General features: G+C 36.6%; 1 protein-coding gene across 4 annotated transcripts in view; it reads left to right on the top strand.

Annotated features, from left to right (window-relative positions):
* RBMS1 (RNA binding motif single stranded interacting protein 1) overlaps positions 1-20,787 on the top strand; it is a 146,774-nt gene that overhangs the window by 104,042 nt on the left and 21,945 nt on the right. For all 4 annotated transcript variants that reach the window (XM_074828964.1, XM_074828962.1, XM_074828963.1 and 1 more), the window contains exons 3-6: positions 1,788-1,846; positions 4,664-4,755; positions 15,947-16,104; positions 19,260-19,339. In XM_074828964.1, the coding sequence (XP_074685065.1) occupies positions 1,788-1,846; positions 4,664-4,755; positions 15,947-16,104; positions 19,260-19,339 (389 nt within the window). The remainder of the gene's footprint in view (positions 1-1,787; positions 1,847-4,663; positions 4,756-15,946; positions 16,105-19,259; positions 19,340-20,787) is intronic.

The following is a 20,787-nucleotide window of genomic DNA, read 5'->3' as shown; positions in this document are numbered from 1 at the left end:
AGTGGCACTAATAAGGAAGTACCTGCTCCAACTATTAAGCACAATTTCTATTGCTTTATTACAGCTTCTAGCATGGTATATTTAGGTACGCACTGATTTTCATTGATGCTTGTACATTTTCAGACTACAGATGGACAGTTCTGTTTTGTGTCAGCGTAGATGCTCACAATTTCAGATACAATGAGGAAGGTAACACCTAGTGGCTAGTGTCCCAGGTTTACTGCCTTGCAACTATTTGAAGCCATACAATAACTCATTGAATAAATAAAAGTTGCTCAGAACATCAGAGTGATAACCACACTGAAACATGTATTTAAATGTTCTTTAGGGGGAAGGTACTTTGTAAATAGGCTTCATTTTTGAAAAACTGTTACTTTGCAAGTGAACAGTTATTTGAGTACTCTTAACTAACTAAGCTTAACTTTATTTATTAGGTTTCTCATATATTTTGAAGAACTTTTAAGACTAATACAGTCACTACAGAAATTGAGTTAGTTGTCTTTTGAAATAATATCTTTTCAAAATGATACTCTATTGCAGTTATATTTAGCAGATGAACTGGCAAAACTTCATTCTTCCCCAAAAGCCACTTTCTTATTTTCAGTTCGTTTTGGGTTCTTGTACAATGATAACCTTTTAGCACACAGTAGTGCTTAGGTATACCTGCTAATGTAATAATTTACATTATATTCTCATGTGAAAACAAACTCATGTTGCATTGTTTCTCTCTTGTGTACTCACAGCATTGTGTCAGATGTAGTTCACAAGCAAACAGAGATTTGTAGTAAGGAACTTGTGAAACCTGTGCTCCATTTCCAATTCCGCTGCTGATGCAGGCCAAGGGAGTTGCTTTTTTAATATTGAAACTGGGATTTAGTTTCCAAGGAAAATTGCCAGTTTTCACCAGCAGTGACAAATTCTACTCTAAATTTGATCAAAAAAATCTAATACTGATAAACTTTGCAGAGCACTTCAGAAACAGCAATCATTCCTATAGCTGGGATTGCTGTCTGCCTGTTTCCCAAGCTTAATTGCTCTTAAATCTCTGGGTACTCACCTTTGGACTGCAGAGCAGACTGGCATTTGAACTGCCTGGTTATTGAGAAGTTGAGGAACAGGCAATGAATGTGTTTTTCTTTTAAAAAAAGAAAATTGAGACTTGACTGAGGGATGTTTTGGTTTTAGTTGAAATCATTTACATTTCAGTTTTCCATTTTAAAAATACAGAAATTTTTTTACCACCTTTGCTGATGAGCTTTCATAAATCTGACTTGCACATGTCACTTTCCAGAACAGAATTTTTAATCTTTTTGTGTTTGTCAGTGTGTGGGGGAAGAGCTAGCTAAATTTTTTTTACTGTGTGTTTTTATTTTTTTCCCCATGTACTGTGTTAGTTAGCAAGCCTAGCACTGATAAGGCAGCTTGTCTGCTTTATCTAGTATATATTCTGAGAGAGTCCAAGCTTATGTCTAAAATGTGGTTTCTTATATGTAGCAGGTTTTTAACTGTATTGTATTCTTCTATAAAGCACTTTTTCTCTGGCTTCTTTTGTGATTCTGCTGTGCCACTGAGAACATAGGGAGAATAGAACAAGATCATGCTTGAAATTGATCTTTTTTTGTCACTTCGATCTATGTGTGCATTTTAATTTTATAATTATATAGTCTATATATTATTCCATTTATTAAAATTAAAGGGTAATAGGTTATAAAATAACATGAATTGGGTATCTGTTGTAATAGGATGTTCTTTCCTCATTTTCCTTACATATGTATAATACATTTTAGGTATGGGAAAATTGTATCCACGAAGGCTATTTTGGATAAGACAACAAACAAATGCAAAGGTATGTATATTTAGCTTTGTACTGCATTGACCTGAAAGTCCTAATTAATTCTATAAAATACGCTAATGTTGTATTTCAAGTGCTTTTAACTCTTTTTTTTTTTTTTCTCATTCTTATTCCTAAATTAGTCTTATTCTTGCCCATGGTTGGTGTATTCAATATGTTTGTTTCCAGTGGAGCTGGCAGACAGCCTATGTCAGTGCTGCAGCCCAGCCGGAGTGAGGCTGTTATGCACAGTGCTGGCTGGCAGTTTGCCTCTATTTTAAAAACAAAAATGGAGTTAAAAGCAGCTTTTCCCCTTTTGCCTGGAGAAACTAGGGAAGCTTACAGAAGACCATTCAACTGTACTAAGCATCTGAAAAAATTATATATTGTGGAAATAAGCTCCATTGATTAGAGTAGTTTAAAGCAGCACTTAATTATATGTTCCAGTACTCTAATTGTGTTTTGTTATATGCTATTGAATGTATTGGGAGCAAAGAGAGGGTTCATTTTCACCAAAGTAATTGCAGCTGGAAAAAAATTAGAACTCCTTTAGATAAGCTGGATACATCAGTTCACTGATTTTCATCACTCATTGCAGCTGCAGTGAGATCATATCCCAGCAATGTGCATGGTGGGAGAAGGTGTGGTAGCAGGCACTGAAATATCAGATTTCAGACTTTATTTTTACAATTAAGAGGATAATTTCTAAGCAAAGTGAAGAATTAAGTCAGCTCATTTAGCAATATTAATAAGCATAAAGCTCATGAATGAGCATAAAGCTGATAGAGGCAGGAGAGGAGAGTTCATCATTAAGACAGACACAGTTTTTGTGTAGAACTTGGAAGCAGTGCAGGGGCATAGCTTCTCAGCTCCCCATCTTAAGCAATTAAAAGGGTGCTGACAGTTCAGAAACTGAAATTTCTGGAAATGTTTTTCCTAGCTTGTATGCAGATGTCATCTGCATATATTGTGACTAAGAAGGAGGAGATGCCCTTTTCAATTATTTTAATTCATTAATACCTACGACAGCACTTAGCTGATTTAGTCTGTCCGTTCTCCCAGGTCTGTCAGTGATACAGAAATTCTTACATTAATGTTTTAAGAGGTTTAAGCTGACTTTTCCAGTACAGATTTTAAATCTCACTTGTGAGAAGCACTAACTAACAGTCTGCTGTAACAATATACAGCAAGTTAAGGCTGCAGGGAAGCTCACTGCATGTCATTGAAATTGCAGTAGGAACATAAGTAGGCAGAATGCAGATACCTAACTGGAATTTAACCAAAAGATTGACAGTGTGTCTGGCTCTTGCCAAAAGAACATACCATAGGATTTAAACTAATTGGAAGGATGAGCAATTGAGTTTGTTTATCACCTAGAAGATGGCACAGTCAGCTTTGAAGGCGTGCTTGCTATCAGTATGTAACTTCGTATATGTTGCACCCTGCAGTGTGGTGGTGTTGATAACCTAGGCTGTCATGGGCACGGAAAGCTAGTTGTGGGTATGGAAAGCTAGTTTTGCCTTGGCAGCACAAAGCTTGATATGAGCTAACTCACTCTGTTTCATGTCAAGATTTAACAGTCCACAACATCACGTTACACAGAACAATATGCTGCTTTCTTCAGCTTCTTGGCAGGTTAAATAAGCTTGCACTGATGTACAAGGCTGTTTGAGTGGTTTTTCCCAAGTTAAGGACTTTAAAGCTGGTTCAGTTATGTCTTTGTCCTCAGTACAGACATATTATAAGAGAATATTAACTTCTGAAGAAATAATTCATTTTTCTATTCCTCTAGAGGGTTTTTTTTTTTCTAATTGTTGGGGTTTTTGTTTGTTTTCTCTTAACCCAACTTAGACATTGGAGAAGGATTTCTTTAATATTTGAGGCGATTCACTGGTGGGAAGGAAGGGGGGTTGAAAAATACAGAATGAGGTTTGCAATAACATCTAGGGGAAGTAGCTTCCAAACTCTGATTGCCTTTTGGTGAGACTCGAGCATCCAACTCTCACGTTGCAGTAAAAGTCCCAGCCTGTAAGGTCAGTGTCTGTAAAGGCCAAGGTATGTTGCTGTTCAGATGTCCTGGAATCTATTAGCTGTATGTTGTTGTTCAGAATAAGAAAAGAAGTTACTGCAAATACATGGAAATTGTTACAATTAACTTTGGGTTTACTTTGACACTTAAAGATTGCATTATATGGCATAGAAAATGCTTTCAGGACAATTTTTTTTTTTACATTCTGGTTCCAGTAACAACAATGGGGAAAATTCATTTGATTTCACTATACCTGGGTTTTCACTCACTTTTTAAATTTAACTGCCTTCTATGTATATACAATGAAGTAACTAATTCACCAAAAATTGGGTTATGATGCAGTAGATATGCGTCTTTTAAACTAAATTCCTCTCACAGTTTTGAGTAAATGATGTGTAATTTAGAGGCTTATGTCACTTATTCAAGCTGGGCTAAGAATTTAAGATTAGAAAAATTAACAGACTGCTTTCCTTGGTGATTTCTATGAAATAAACTGATGATGCCACATTTGCTCTTAGAAGATATATACCAGATAACACCAAGCAAAGCACCATACTACTTGTTAGCAATTTGGACAAAATCCTGATGAGCGGGCGTGGAAATTGATTTGTTCCACTAGGGTAGGTCCCCACCAGTTCAAGGTTGAAGGACTTTGGTAGGTTGTTTTTTTGAGACTACATGAAGAACTTTAGAGTTCAAATTTGTCCTCTTCACCAACAAGAAAATTCTATGCTAGTAGCATATGAACTGTTTGATTATAAGCTGGTTGCTGTCTCGTTAATGAAATATGTTTTATATTTCAGGTTACGGTTTTGTTGACTTTGACAGCCCAGCAGCTGCTCAGAAGGCAGTTTCTGCTTTAAAGGCTAGTGGAGTCCAAGCACAGATGGCAAAGGTGAGTCAAAATAACCAGCTAATTCATGCAATAGGTTGTGAATATGAACAAGCTTGTACATTAGCAGAGCATTGGCAATGGAAATTTTAAGTAGCAGGCCCTTAACAGAGAGCACAGTCCCCAAGCCATGTCATATATTAAGGTAATGAAATGGGGGCTTTTGACTGCCATACCTCAAATCATCTCAACTGATGAAATAAAGAAACATAGAATGGTCTCCAAACTGATCTGGTTGGCTTTATCAGTTTATTCACGATACTGTTTTTCTGTTGATTTCATCAAAAGAAAGATTAACAATAAATTGTAAGAACTACAACAGGCTTAATGGTTTAAATACAACATGTTAATTCCTGAACCAAGTCAATAGCTGAAATAGTTTACAGCACAAAGGTATGAAAGATTTTATACATTGCCTGCTTGTTACTGAGGTTAGCAGCCTCGCAATTTGGGGATGAATTTTTAAGCACAACATGGCAAAATTTAGCCTTGTGACTTTGCCTTCAGACTTTCTAGTATATTTTCTGATAACATAAATGAAATCTAAATCTGGGCATTCATGATAGATGTCTTGAAATTCTTAGCCAACCCTTTGACAACCTATTTCTGTGTAAGGGCAAATCCAAGCATTATTAAAAGTAAAGAAATATGATCTTTCTTCTTTTTCTCTCATTTTTACTGATCCTTGCCTCTAAATCAGGTTATTAGTCAAAAGTGATCTTCAGAGCAGTGCTCTTTCAGCATAAGATAAGTTTCTCAAATCTGTAAAATCAGGGAGATGATACATTAGTAATGATTTTGTTATGCGTTCTTGTTAGGTCAGATGGCCTGCTTCCAACAGAGTGCCATGAACACCACTACAAATTTGTTAAAGAAAATATTACCAACATAATCTGTTCATATGATTTGTGGTACCTCTTAAAGCAATTTTTTTTAGTTTGAAAATTATATTCTAATTAAAAAAAAATAATTCCAGTAATTAGCTAGTAATCTCAGAGGCTTTTTTTAATAGTCTGCTGCAGATCTAGCAAATCTTTTATAGTTATCCATTAGGTACAGATTTTTTTCAGATGAGATATTTTCCACAGCTTCTCAGCTGAGGAGAACAGTTAAGCTAACAACATAAAATGTCTTTGGATGGATTCCAGAGCAACAAAATGGAAACCATATGTTTCATACTTAATGCATGTTTCATTGCAGCCATGACACAAACATACATGCTTACTGGAAAACACTTGGTTTTGTTGCTTTGGGGTTTTTTGTTTGTTTTTAAAAGGTTTTATGTATGCTTAATAAAGACCTTTTAATTAAACTTTAGTTTTTAGGTGATCACTTTAAAAAATACACCAGATTTTTCAAAGCCTCTGTTTGCCATCTTATGGATATGATATTTTGGTAGCAGGGGAGAAGACAGAATGTGAAGTCATGTTTTGATGTCTGATTTAATTGTAGTCTTGAGTAGGTAGAGAAGCTCTAATAATTCACTATAGAAATCTAATGAATAGTTTCTTAATTTTTCCCATAGTATATTTTTCTGATTCATTTCCTCTGACAGTTGCAATATTGCTAACGTTTCTTGCTGTTAGCATTAATGAAACAATGTACACCATAATACCTGATAGTTTTGATTGATTTTTCTGACACTTGTGTCAAGCCTGGTGACCTGTGGGAAGTCTGGAACTATAAAGTTTGCATTCCAGTGAAACTTGTTGCTCTGCTTCTTAACATGGTAAGAGTGTTTGAATTATTAAAAAAATGAACCCCAAAACCAACCCAATGAACTGTACCACAACAAATACTCACAAGTGACTAAGTTTGAGTGCTTTGATTTTTGTCTATTTTGAGCCATTGCAATTTTTTTTTTTCCCTCGGCAGTGCTGCTTTCCTTTTGTCTGAAAAATCCTATCTCCACTTGGATGCTCCAAACTGGGAATTGAGAGTTGTTTGGCAAGATTAGCAAATCAGACTCTTTACAAGCAAGACACTATAAAAGTTTACTTGTGTTTGTCTAATATTTTAACTTTTTGCATGTTACCACCTGTGTCATGAAATAGTCTTCTAGCAGTGAAACTGTTCAGGCTTTAGCCTGAATGTCACAGAGAAAGATTTGGAGGAGTTTCTTGGCTGTCTGGCCCATGGATTTCCTTACTGACCAATACAACTGCTTCAGTTTCAAAGAGAAGTAAATGCCTGTTGGCGGGATTTGTCTGTGGGAAGGTGTTGTTATTACGTGGTACCCAGGGTGTCAGCCAGCAGCACAGCTCCTCAGTATTCTCACCCTCCTCCCAGATGTGGTGGTAGTCCCTGACCCGCAGCAGCTGAAGAGGAAGGAAAATGTTATTGCTGAAGCCTTGTCCTGACTCTGGCTGCTGTAAACACCTTCTTGTGGTGTCGTGCTATAGCTATATGTCAGTGTGTTAAAAATTACATCAACAAGTTCATCTATAAATCCTAGTTTAGTAGAAGCAGTTCAGATTATACATATTAAAACCTTTGTTGTTTGTTTTGTAGAGATAACTTCAAATATTTGACTTTGAGCTTTTCCTATCCATGGGGTAAGACCATGCTGTACTCAGAGGTCTGCTTCCAAATTGATCTGACTCTGGAAAAATCTAGTCTTCACTCACTATGTTTTGGCTATTGCTGAGCAGACTGGGAGGGCCTGTGTCCTGAGACATGGCTTCAGGCCCAATCCTGCCAAATCTGTTCCAGGGGGGTCACTGTTGGTGGAGAAGTGACCACCTCTCAGAAGATGTCACGATGATAGTGCCAGTGAAGGAACCCAGTGTCAGGCCATTGCTCAAGAAACATTATGTTTTCAATTATTCTGCTCTGCTCTTTTCGATATCTGATTTGGGAGCACTTGGCTAAGACGAAGCCATTGGGAAGTGTTTTGCTTTGTGCTGGTAAACAGTATCTTCTGGTCACTGCTGAAACAGAAATGCGTCCAGTGATTCCTGTTGGTCAGATAATGCTGCTAAGAGTTTACGTAAGATGATACTGTATTGCCAGGGGATGGGAGTAGCTTTTGGATGGAAATATAAAATTGAGGTAATGCCCGTCTCCTCTCTTCTGATTGAATATTACCAGTGTTCAGTCTTGTCAGTCATCTTTTTCAGGGTGTACAGGTGGCTGTGGAAAGGGATCAGGAGATGATGTGAGCTGTAGTGGTAGCCAGCTTGTTTCAGGACCTAGTACAAAGCCAATAGTTTCTCTCTTACTCTAGAGATAAGGTACGGAAAGAGCTGATACATATCTTGCAAGAATACTATTGTTTCTAAGCTAGTTAGTAACTGGTGAGTGTCTAATTTTTATTTTCATTCATTTTAATTTCTTGAAATTTCCTTAATGTAATTAGTTTATTGTCCTTGCTCCTAGAGGAGTGCTTCGATAATAAACCAGTAATACTAACTTCAAAAGCTCTGATCTTGCAGAGCTGTGCATTCTTAGGTAGTAGTAGTATTTTCTTTGTTAGAGAAGTTATGGTTGCTGTCAGAATGAAATTTCTGAGAAGTGTGTCTCTTCTCTTCTCGCCACCTCACAGGTAAAATCGGTGAGATAACTGTAGGTTTCTATGCTTTTTAGAGCAGATAGCAAATGACTTTGTATAGGAAGATAAATACACACAGAAAATCTATTGTATATTGGCATTTTGAATGGAGACTTAAACTGAGAAATCTGTAAGGGATGTTTTAGAGATGGTGAGATCTAAATGCTGTGGAGATATGAGTCACCTAAATTCTCATAGGTTTTTGACCTTGAACTTAACATAAGGCATTTGAGTCAGTGCTCAAAGTTCTGTCTCATCAAATGGTATTCAGTTGAGTTCAGCTGTAGTTACTGACGTAACTGTGTTTCAGGTGATTCGAAAATTGGCCCTTTTAAATGGAAAGTTGAATTTAATTCTTACTCTTCTGGATGTAAATAAAAAGTAAAAAAGAACTACTGAATAAGAATGGTTAATAAAAAACACAGTTCTTATCATCTTTCTATCTAGCAAACTTAAGCCAGGAGGAGAATGATTGTGTTTGCAGCCCAGATAAAGCCAGCTAGAGAATATCTATATTGTACTGACAGCAACGTAGAGATACACAAGCCAGCTAGAATACCATCCTGGCTGTGGCACCTTAGAGTGCTAAAAAACTTCCTTCCTGGCATGGCACTGACATTTATACAGCTGTATTGTCTAGCTCATGGTGGGTTAACAGATTCCTGAGATAATACAGTGGAAAGCTTGTATCTACTAAAACTGTTCTACATGCAGAGTTACCACTTTTTACAAAGAGCTTGTAATGTACTTTGGGCATCACAAGAAGGATTAACATATGTTCTAGTGCTCTCACAGTTGTATTTCAGCCTTGTCCTTAAAATTAGTGTAGTGTCCTCCCTTGAAAGTGATTTAACCATCCAAGTCCAACACAATTGCTATAGACTCAATGAGCCTGATCCTTCAGACTGTGTTGTTGAAGACCTTGCCTTCCTTCATGTCTTTTCTGTTCTCTCTAGTCATGAGATTTTTTCAGTTCTTCCATATGTACAACTTTACTATAAGATTGTCAGGATAATTTATAATTTAATCAAGTGATATTCATTCCTTTCCAGTTTGTATTTTCCTAATTCTTTTTCTATAGAAGCACAAACATACCTTTAGTAAACATATACCACTTATAATAGAACCCATGAAAGTAGTCCATGGACATGGAAGATTTCTGTGGTCAATGAAACTTGGTAATTTGAGCCAAGGAATGCTAATGTGTGTTTTCTGGGGAAGACTTGTTGTTTATCCATTCAAAGATTTCCCTACAGTCACACATTTTTAGGACTTATGGCTTCAGATTCATAACGTTATAATTTCCTCATCCTTAAAATCTTCACTTCCATTGACACAATGAAGTATGCTTCTGCTTATATTAGCTCTCACATTGACAAATCACTAAATATTTTCAGATATTTTAAGCTTGTGTAAAAAATTAGGGCTATCTTCAGAATTGTTTTTTGTTCAGACTGTGTTAGAAGGATGCCTGTGATGATAATGCAAAGTATGTTGCATCATCATATACCGACTCTTCCACTGTTCTTAAGATATAATTTCTGTTTTCTGGAGTGGCCTACTGGCCTCAAAGCAACGGACCAAACTCTCTGAAACTCATTATGTGAGGGTGGTTTTTAGTTTGTGATAAATATTAGCCCATTGAGTTCATGTTGATCCTCCGGAACCAGAGGTGACATGAATTTATAATCTTTGTATTTTTTACTAATGGTTACAAAGGCAGAACTGTGAAGCAGTCCCCATGTGCTGGTAGCTTTATCTTTCTTTCCAATTACATTCAATGCAGGAACATTATTTTATATTCTAAACTTCTTTAGGTGACTTTTTTCCCAAGCATATTTGGAAAAGATGAACTGTCTCACTGTATAAAGTATGAACTGCACAGCAGATATGGGGTTTTTGGGAGGGAAAGACTGCTTAGCTACTTGTCCTTATCTCTGTAACAGAAATTAAGACATTTCCACAGCTATTAAACAAAATGCATTGAAAGCAGTCTTCCTTTATGTTGCTGATGAACAACATGGTTTTGAGTTAGCAAAAATGAGAAACAGCTAACTTTTTTATGACTTTTAATAATGTATTGCTTTTTGTACTTGTCTTCACTGTGGCAGTCTTCCGGAGAACTAAATCAGTTTTCATTCCTACAGAGTAAAGTAAGAAAATAAGTTTAGGTTACCATGGTAGCTAGTGCACTTAATCGAACTAGAGAAGGTAGGCATATTGCAATTTTTTTTTTATTTATTTCTTTTTTTTTTTTTTTTTTATTCTGCATCTGGGCTTCTGAATACCAAAGAATGGATGACAGGCAAACAGGAGCTAACTCAAGCAAATTTCTGCAGCGGTTTTTAGCAACTGTCTTGTAAGAAAAGTGGGGTTTTTTTCCTAGTTTGTAGTACTTCCTGTAGGTAATAGTATTAAATCCTACTGTAATAGCCTAAGTAAATATAATCAATTTTCCTCCTTTTATTTGTAAAAGTTCTTGAAAGTCATTATAAAATAAATTGACGGTAAACCAAATTTTCCTTACCTGAGGGTTAAATGACCATCATTTCAGAAATTGCATGTGCATTAAATAAGACGGTTAACAACCACTTCCCTTGAGTACACAGCTTCAACCCACAAAAGTCTTATCTCAGTTGCTAAGCAGTGCTGTGGCTTGTTCAGAGAAGGGTCCAGTACCCTGTTACGAACCATGGTGGGCTCCTTCAGCTTTCTGCTGAAAACAGTGGCATCCATGAGCAACATGCAGAACTCCCAGGGAGCATCCTGGTGCCCTTCTAGCAAAGGGAAGCAAGAATGCCAAGGGATAAAAAGGGAGTGTATGAGTGCAGTAATAGTCTGATTGCAAACTTGAACACAGTGCTTATTGTAGTTAAAAATTCCTTTTCATACAGTTCTTGTTCTTCTTTGTAATACAGATGTGCCTGTGAAAATGAATTAAAATGTTTAGCTTATTAATCATATATAGTGTTTATGCAGTTCTGGAGAACAAGTGAAGATTATGGTAGTGACTTTTCCCCTGAATTGTCTTGTTAACAGTCTGTGGTCAGACAGTATTAAAACTGTGGCTAAAACAGACATATTTCAGTGAGACACAGGCCAATTGTAAATTTTAAAGTAGTTTCTATACGAAAGCAGACAAGCATTTAATCCCTTCCCTATCAGCCAGAGGATCTTCCATGCTGTGAGCAGTGCCTAGTCACATGTTTCTGAATGGCTATCTGTTCGCTCTGACCTTACACAGAGCAAGAGAAAACAGATGTCTTACCGTTTTGCCAAGTTTCTTGCTTGCAATTTAGGAATGGTTCCACACGCACAGGGAGGTTTTTGTTAATTACTTTCAGATGATGGTAGAGCATTTTGCATTATGTAGGACTCCCAATCACTTCTTTCTACAGAAATAAATATTATCAGTTGATTATTCCTATCCCTTTTATGAGAAATACTCTATCATGTAGTCAGCTTACTATTAAGTTAGTGCTGTAAGTGGTTTTTAGGAATAAGTGCATTAATCTGCAAGAGCACTCTTCTGCATCTTTGTATTATTATGTTCTGATAGAGAAATTCTGAGGACACAGCTAAAGGTGTCTGAGAAAAGACCAATAGAAACTTGCTGATGTGAATTGCTAAAAATGAGAGTTCCTAGCTTTCTCGGTAATATGGATACTTTACAGTGGTCCACACATTGCCCATAATCTGCAAGTATTGAGTATTTTCAGTGTCTTTCAGGACCTGCTGAAGGTTCTGTTGACTGAGGAGACCCTCCATGAGGTGTGAAGGCTCTCATATTAAGCAGTTTTCCTAAATCTTGTAGAATTAAAAAAAAAAATAAATTGCAGTGGTTCAGTGGTTTATATTTTAATGTTAGTTTGCTGCCCTAAAATTGGAAGCTTTCCACTGAAATGGTTTATATTTTAATGTTAGCTTGCTACCCTAAAGTAGGAAGCTTTCTTTAGTAATTGTTTTTGATCTTTCCCATAAAATAATTTCAAAAGATTTAAGATTTCTATAAGGTGAAAGAAGCTTATATAATTCCATGAACTTTAAGCACAGGAAAAAACCCTACCTTTGAAAGCACTTGGAACGATTACAGGCAAGGTTTGAGCTGAGTTGTTATCTTTGCAGATATTTTTGCCAGTTTCACTTCTTTTGCTGAATTCCAGAATAAAAATTAAAAACTTAAATATCAAAATAATTATTTTTCTCTTCTGAAGCAGAATTGTAATAACCATGTGAATTAAGCGATGGCAAGACAGATTTTGGTAAGGAAGCAAGTCACAGAACTTAATGTATTGAACTGCTGTTTGACGGAGAGACAGGGATGAGTTAAAAAGTTTGTCTCTCTCCTGACTTCCTGAATTTTTAACTGTTTTACTATTTTCCATGCCAAAACGTTGTATAAAAGCAAACATCTGTTTGTATGGTGCCTTTTGTGTAAGTCAGGATAAAGATGGATGGGGAGTCCTAGTTGTGATTGCCATTTGGAAGTCAACTTGGAAATCTAGTGTGTTCTAAGGGAAAGGAAATGACTTGCCACTTACGATCTCCCAAAATGTACCCAGATAGCTGTTTTAAGGTTTAGTAGTCTTGTGGAGATGACAGAAGCTGTACACTGACGTGAGTAATTAACAGAAGGAGAGGAGGTGTTTTGCACGTTAATAGTATAATTTTTCCACTGCCAAACTGTATAAAATTCCAAATACGCTCTAGAAAGAGTTCAGTCTCGCTTTAGGTCTACCCCAACAGTATTAGTACTATAAAAGAGCTCTTTTGAGAACCAATGGCAGTCTTTTTTTTTTTTTTTTTCCTTCCCCTGCAAAGTGAAGAAGTGGATTAAGTTAATGTATCCTGACCTAGCTGAACTCGATGATCCTTATGGGTCCCTTCCAACTTGAGATACTCTGTGATTCTATGATTTGTTCTTATAGCTGAACTGCTGCTGCTCCCCAGGGCAGCTGTGGGTTTGCACCTGCAGTGCAAATACAACCTTGGTGCACTGTGGAATGTGTGGCATTTCAATTATTCTTATTCTGGGAGAATTACAGATGAATAAACTTTCAACTCATATTGCAGGATTTCAGTGTGACATCCTCATCCTTTGGCCACTTTTTTGCTCTCCCATTCTGCCATCTTTACCAGTTCTAGCTACAGACACATGTAGAAGTATCCCTGGGAATATTCAGGCTGTAATAGACTGTGACATAGAGAAAGAGTCAGGAAAGCAGAAGTTAGTCCTTTCCAGTCACCCATTCAGCATGCACCTGACCAAAGCCCAATAGTTACTAATGCAAAATATGGATTGTTTCATGGGCCACAAATCAGATTTTTCTATCACAAAATGCTTTCTGTTCAGAGAAAGTAATTTCCTTAGAACAATTTCCTCAGATGCACTTTTTTTTCCTCCATTCCTAAGGGATTTGCAGTGTCGGTTACTGGTAAAGTCACTAATACTCTTTCAAAGTTTAGTATTCCCTTCTCTAACGACATTGTTACGTGATTTTATGGCATGAAGTTTTCTCTGCTAGGTGGATAGGTACAAGAATCGAGCTTCCCAGCATGTATGGAGGAAGATCTCCATGTGTTACAGTAAATTGCAGTAGATCTTTGTGTCCCTTTTGGCAAGAAAAGCTCATGGTCTCTCATCCTGAATACACTGCCTGTATAATGCAAAAGTGTGGTAATCCCCTAGGCTGGAATTAGGAGCCCAAGAGAAGGGGAATGTGATCTCCCCAGTTACCCAAGTAAAATAGATTGCTCTGATATTCTGCAGTTATCTGAATTTCTTTCTCTGTTAGGTGCTTCTGAATGTAAGCATTTCTATTTTGCAGGTAAATTACTTTTTTTTAGTATGAACAAAATGGGGCCTTTTTTAATCTTTCCAAATGTTGTTAGGTTTTTAAATGAGAACATTTTAATAATAAACTTAGACTTTCTGTTATTATAGAATAAAAACATTAGCAAATTAGATGAAAATATTCGAAGGGTCTGATTTTCCAGCTTGTATACTGGTTTTTAGGGAAGTTTTAGGATATTTGTGTACAATATATTTTACGGCATATAATAAAAAGCAAAAAATCCCAAATTTTTCCTTCAAATGCTATTCGGAGTTTCAGGAAATTATGTTATAGCGACAAGTGCAGTTTCATAATGACTGTGGCTGAAACCTCCTATAAAGCTTTTGCTAATAGTACTCATTAAAGAAGGAAGTAAGTCTACATGTTGCAAGGTGCAAACCAAAATTGGCTAATACAAGTTAAGAATTAGTTTGATACTTAAAGTGAAAGCTGTCTTCATCTCACATGCCTACCTGAGGAAATTTGAACTGTGTCAAAGATATAGCTATGTAACATAGATATTCCCCTATGATTGAACACTGCCCAGCAAGGAATATCAGTGTCAGCTCTGGCCTCTTCAGTGGGCCTAATCTGCCTAAAAAGGTATCACCACCTGTACAGCAATAATCACTTCAATAAATGCTTTAATTCCAATAGGCAGTTGTTGTGGTTTTGTTTTTTGTTTTCTGGTTTGATTCAAACTTCCCTGTAAATCAGTTAGTCTTCTTGTGCAGAATGAAAATATGCTGAGGACTATGCCAACAGGTATTTGTTTCAGATCATATCATCCCTAATGCCAAAAAAGTTCTGCTGAATATAATGCATCCTGCAGAGACGTAGATCTATACAGGGAGCCACAATGATGACGTCAAGGTTTTGCACAGCTGTAAGGTCCAGGTTATATATGTCTGTGTAGATTAAGAATGTATTTCGTCATGGAGCATGGCCAGCAATTAGCAGTATGAGAGAGATTCTCCCTAGTCAGAGCTGGAGAATATGTAGACAAACACTGGAAATGATCAATTTCAACAAAAATGTTTCTTTGAGGTGGAATTCTGCGGTACGTACATAGATCACACAAAGTGGATAGCCTAAGGTCAGGGGAATGGCAAAGACGTGACTACATTTGTCTCCTTCCTAAATTGCTCATCTCCTGGCTGCCCTCCTCTGTCATTTTGTCTGTTTCTAGAGAGTTCTTGGAAGACTTTTGCGTTGTCTGAATGCATAATGTAAAAGTTTGGTGAAAACTCAAAAACGTTCATGTGTGGGAGAAGACGACAGTGTCCCACTCACTTCTGCATGTATCAACCTATTCTTGTGGTAATATTTTGGCAACGTACATACTCTTAAATGCATTGTCTCCTTTTTTTTCCCCATGTTGTTTTCAAACTGTCATTCCAATCTTTTCTCTTTTTAGTTTACATCTGGCTTTTTTTAGCTCTTTCTACCAGTCTTGTTTCCTTATCTTCTAATTTCTTTCTTTTATCTTTTTTTGCTTTTTTCTTTTTCTTTCAGAAAAATCTGAAACATGAAGTTGTAATGCAGACTATAAACTGGTCAATTATTCACCTTTACCTCCACTGAAAAATGTTGTTGTCAGCAGTAGTAGGAGGAGGGGAGCTTTTTCAGGAATGCTGTATACAGTGACAAAAGATGGAGGCCACTAATACTAGGAAAGAACAGCCTTTAGAAAGGGGACTGAGAAGTAAAAATCTGTATCAGTAGTTATATGTAATTGTTGTTATATTTTATATTCAAAATGTCTTTCCAGTGGCAACAACAATAACAATTGTTTTTAATTCTCTTTCAGCAACAAGAACAAGACCCGACTAACTTATACATTTCCAATTTGCCGCTATCAATGGATGAGCAGGAGCTTGAGAACATGCTGAAACCATTTGGGCAGGTTATCTCTACGAGAATATTGCGGGACTCAAGTGGGACAAGCCGTGGTGTTGGCTTTGCAAGGTACTTCAGTGGTGTTAGCCATGCTGGCAGCTTTTTTCTTTTTTTTAATTGAAAAGGCAGGAGTAGGAGGAAAAAGCAGAAATTGTTGAAAATGATCAAACTTTAAAAGAAAAAGGAGACCTATATGGAGATACCAGCAGGGTTTTAATTCTTCCTTTGGTAAAGTAAATATGGCTGTGTCTCATCTTGCTTAGATGGCTAAATCTGAATCTATTGCTCTTATTGGAAAACTATCTAGACTAAGAGTTCACTCTCCACCACTTCCTTCTGTTCTCTGTACTTGTCCTTTCTTCTCTGTCCCTGAACCAGTAAGCAAGAGTTATGCAGTGCTTCACAGAGACTTCTCCTGTGACTTTTCTGGCTTTTGAGGCCTGAATTCAAGACATGAGACCATAAGGAAGAACCCCTTTTCCTCTCCTCCCCCCCCCCCCCTTTTTTTTTTCCTCCTCTTTCTTCATTAGTTCCTCTGAGAAGATCAACTCATCATTGCCCTTGGAATGTCAGCCCTTTGAATTTTCGGGCTCATTAACATGTTGTCATCTAGAAAAGAAAATATTTTTATTCGCTTACAGTAAATCTCACCTTAAAATATTTGACCACTCGGTCAAATATCTCTCCCAAATTGACAAGAGCAAATATTTTCCATGAATTAGTAGATACCTCCCAAATATTCTGTACATGTGAGCCTACTTTTTCTCTAGTTAATTCAGTTATTTGTTCTGGGGTCTCTTCATGAAAGCCTTTTCTGTGCCTTTCTAATATTTTTCTATCTCTCATTAAGTCCTGCTTTAAACCTAGTATGGCAACCAAAATTTGGAGTCTTTAGATTGGAGATTTCTATCATCAGAAACAGGGACATGCTTTGAGCAAAGGATTGGGGTTCTCAAAACATGCTGTAAAATCTGTCAACAGTCAAACTCTAGTAATTCAGATGTTCAGCCAATATTACAATAGTTCTGTATTTGAACAAACACCAGTATCCAAAATTAGGTCACAGAAAAGAACTGAAGAAATTATATCTCTTGATGAAGCCAAAATTTTTAGGGATTGGTTTCCCTGTGAGTTGGCTGTGGTAGTTCACAGCACTGTCATTTTTATTTTTCTGGTTTTAAATCTGCCCCCTGCCCCCCCTTGACTTCTACCAAATTTTTTTCCTGTCTCCTTTAAATAAATTAATAAGTATTTAATATTTTTGGTGTAAATTTAATTGGGCATTTTTATTCATATACTTGTATTTTTTTCATATAAGCATATGCATAAGTATTTAAGTGTGAACTCCGTACGTGTATACACAGAATGTGTGTATATGTTTTTGGATGACATACAAAGCAATATATATCCAAAAGTTATATTTGCTAATTTTGAAAAATAGTGATACTTGCTTAAATGCAGCTTTCACTTTTTGGTACTGTGAAGGGCAGAATCCAGTAACACCCAAGGTAAAATTCAGTAGGCATTATGAATTTATTCAGTCATTTTTCCCTAAACTTGCTTACCAACTCTATCTTGAATCAGTGGTATTTTAGGAATGCTCTTATTCTAATATAGACAGAAAACTTTTAGATTTGTACGTGGAAGTTCAAAAGACTTGTGTGTATCCAAAAACTCGCTTGTATTGAAGACATTAAAAGAGATTAGTTTTAAAATAAGTGTTTTCCTAATAGGTCTCTATTACATGTTATGTTTTATATATACACATAAATGTGAAGTTATTTTTATATACATATTTATACACCTACATATACATAATTTATAGAGTAAGCTATTGCTGTCATACCTAATCTGAATTTCTCACCTTCTGCAAGGTAAGTATTGGAACATTTTTGGATAAATTTTAGCTAAAATTAAAATTGTCCAAGAAACATGTAGACATGAAATAAAGATTTTAATTTCTTGCTTTTGGGAGCATTTTATTAGGTTAACAAGGGGTAATGTATTTTATCAAGTCCAGACCTGAGTCTGAAACTAAATTATATTGTTTGTTTCATGTGAGACACAAAAAAATTGATATCTTTGATGCAGAGCCAACAATCCAGAACTTCTGAAAATTCTCTAGAAGGTATTTTTTGAAACCATGAGGAAAACTTCTTGTTCAGTCTGGCATTTTGATGATTTTGGTTGCTGTCTACGACTATGTTTGTTGGCCTGTGCAGAAAGGCTATCAAGAATTTAAAAGGTGCCAGGACTTAGTAATTTTTAGTACTGCTTCTTTGCTGCTGAGGCCATTGGCCTAATTTGTGGATCTGAATTACAGAACATAATGAACAAATAAAAAGAAAATATCTGTTCAACATTATCCAAACATCATCTTGCAGACAGTTGAAAAATATATTCATCTTCTAAAACAAATCTTGTCATACTTGCATGTCTCGGTCATCCATTGCAACTTAGTCCAAGCTGGTAGTTAGGACCGACACATCTACGTTGCAACATAAGGATGTAGCTGCAACCTACGGAACCGCTCCTAGACTAGTAGTAGCTCACCAGAAGTCCACCCAGTCTATTAAGTCTAGTTTTGACAACATAAGTGCACAAACCTGTTCGGGATGCTGGATAAATTCTCAGTAGCTGTCACAGCTATTCTGTTATTGGTTCCTGTTTTGAAGGTAACTTGGAGACAATTAAATAAGAGACAGGTGTATCATTTAGTTGGGATGATATGTATAAGCTAAAAGCTGCAAAGGCAGTTTGGGTCATGTAATCAGGCATGTTTATATTTGAGTTTATTACTCTTAAACTGTACAGACACTTCAGAATCCTCTATCAAAAGTGGCACTAACATTTGTTGTATGTATCAGGGACACTAAGGATTCAGTTATGAATGATTGTGGATCAGTCTTCCTTCAAGACAGCATAGGTACTTTGTACTATAGCTGTCCAAGTTATGTTCTGCCTAATTTCTAACTAAATAGGGGTATTGTATTTGCAATTTGGCACTGACTTTGGTCTCAGAGCACATCAAATGTTAACTGAGTTTAGTTTTACCTTTCTGAAGTTGTGTGGTTTTAGAAAGCATCTTCTGTATTGCTCACACATTGGAAAGCAAGCCACAAAAGTGAAGTGAGAAAAAGCAAGAAATATGCTTTAAAAAAAATCCCAAACATGGGAATCTGGATGAGTGTTTAATTTATGTAAATTATTCTTTATTTTCTTAGGATGGAGTCAACAGAAAAATGTGAAGCAGTGATTGCTCATTTTAATGGAAAATTCATAAAGACACCAGCAGGAGTTTCTGGTATGTTGCATATATTTGTAACAAGATGTATGAATGGGTTACTGCTTACGTAGTGGAAGCCTGTTACACTGATTGTTGTATCTGGCTTCTCATTCAGAGGCAGGCCTATTAAAATTAAACTGTGTCTTGTTGGATGACTGTAATACTTGCTCACTTGGAACATAGTGTATCACTTTCCTACTGTAAACCTTTTCTAGGAATCTAGTAGTGTTCTCTCCCAGCAGATAGACAAGCAGCTAAAATGCCTTAAGCCAGCTATGCACAAATTTACATCCCACATAATCCCAGTTGAAGTCAGGAGACGAGTATGTGTTATATGTGTATCAGAACAGAATTTGGCTGATTGTCCATGGACAGTTTGTTGGGGTTTTTTGAGAGGCAAAAAATGGAGTACTTTTGCCATCTGTTGATGATTTTTTCGAAGTAATTTTCAAAAAAAGATTTGATTAGAAAAAAATAGATTCTATAGCAGTGCCTTAATGGCAGGCACTTTCATTCATTGGGGAGCTGTGACTCAAGTCAATGTAGGCTTCAAGGTTCTTCAGGAGGATAGAAGGGGGTCAATGAAGAACACTATTTCTAGAAATATTGTGCAAGGCAAAATGCAGAAAAGCTACATAGTGCAATTTTGTTGCCACACCAAGTTCCTCATCAGTTTGCCTGTTTTGTCAGTACTGTTTCTAAGAGACAAAATATGTATTCCATATATACTTAAACATGAGGAAAGGAAATTCGGAGCAGCAGAGTAAAATAGAAAGAAAAGAGTACAATAAAGGAAGAAAGAATACATGCCTGACATTCCAGGCAGCTTTTGGTAACCATTTTATTGAGAATCCCAAGTGGGAATTTTACGAATTACGTTGTTGATGTGCTTGCTGAAGCCACCTTTATCCCACTTGTGAAATGTTCTCTGCAGCCAGACCCTGACACCAAGGAGGAGGAAAGCAGCCCTCGGCAGGCAGACAAGAATGTAGCTTGTTTAGTAAAACTACATACATGCTTCATCCCTGAACGATTACTCCAGTTTGTGGCAGTCTGTGCTGCAGGAGGGGTGGAAAGCTGCTTCAGAGCACAGGAAACCACTCCCTTCACCAACAGTAATCTAATGCAGGGGTTTGACTTCCCTGGCTTGGCTTTTGCAGGCCCTTTGCATAGGGATTGATTGCTGAGATTATTTAGTTAAAACTTTATACATTGGGGCGCTAACTTTATTTTTCTATTTCATATATTTAGCAATCTGTGTTTTATGAGATGGAAAATCCCTTTAGGGTCAAGGAGATCATGGAATGATTTTCTCTGAATGCTGACTGTGCTCTGATCCACCCTCCATGATTAGTTTTATAGTTCTGCTATGGCATAGACATAAATAAGAGTAAAAAGTATGGAGAAACCAAGAGTTCAAATTAACGTATAGGGGTTTCTATTCAATTAGAGCCAGTAAAAAAAAC

Source organism: Strix aluco, chromosome 6 (assembly GCF_031877795.1).
Source record: "Strix aluco isolate bStrAlu1 chromosome 6, bStrAlu1.hap1, whole genome shotgun sequence".
Lineage (NCBI taxonomy): Eukaryota > Metazoa > Chordata > Aves > Strigiformes > Strigidae > Strix > Strix aluco.
Note: the sequence above shows the minus strand (reverse complement) of the source record. Positions and strands in the feature narration are given on the sequence as shown.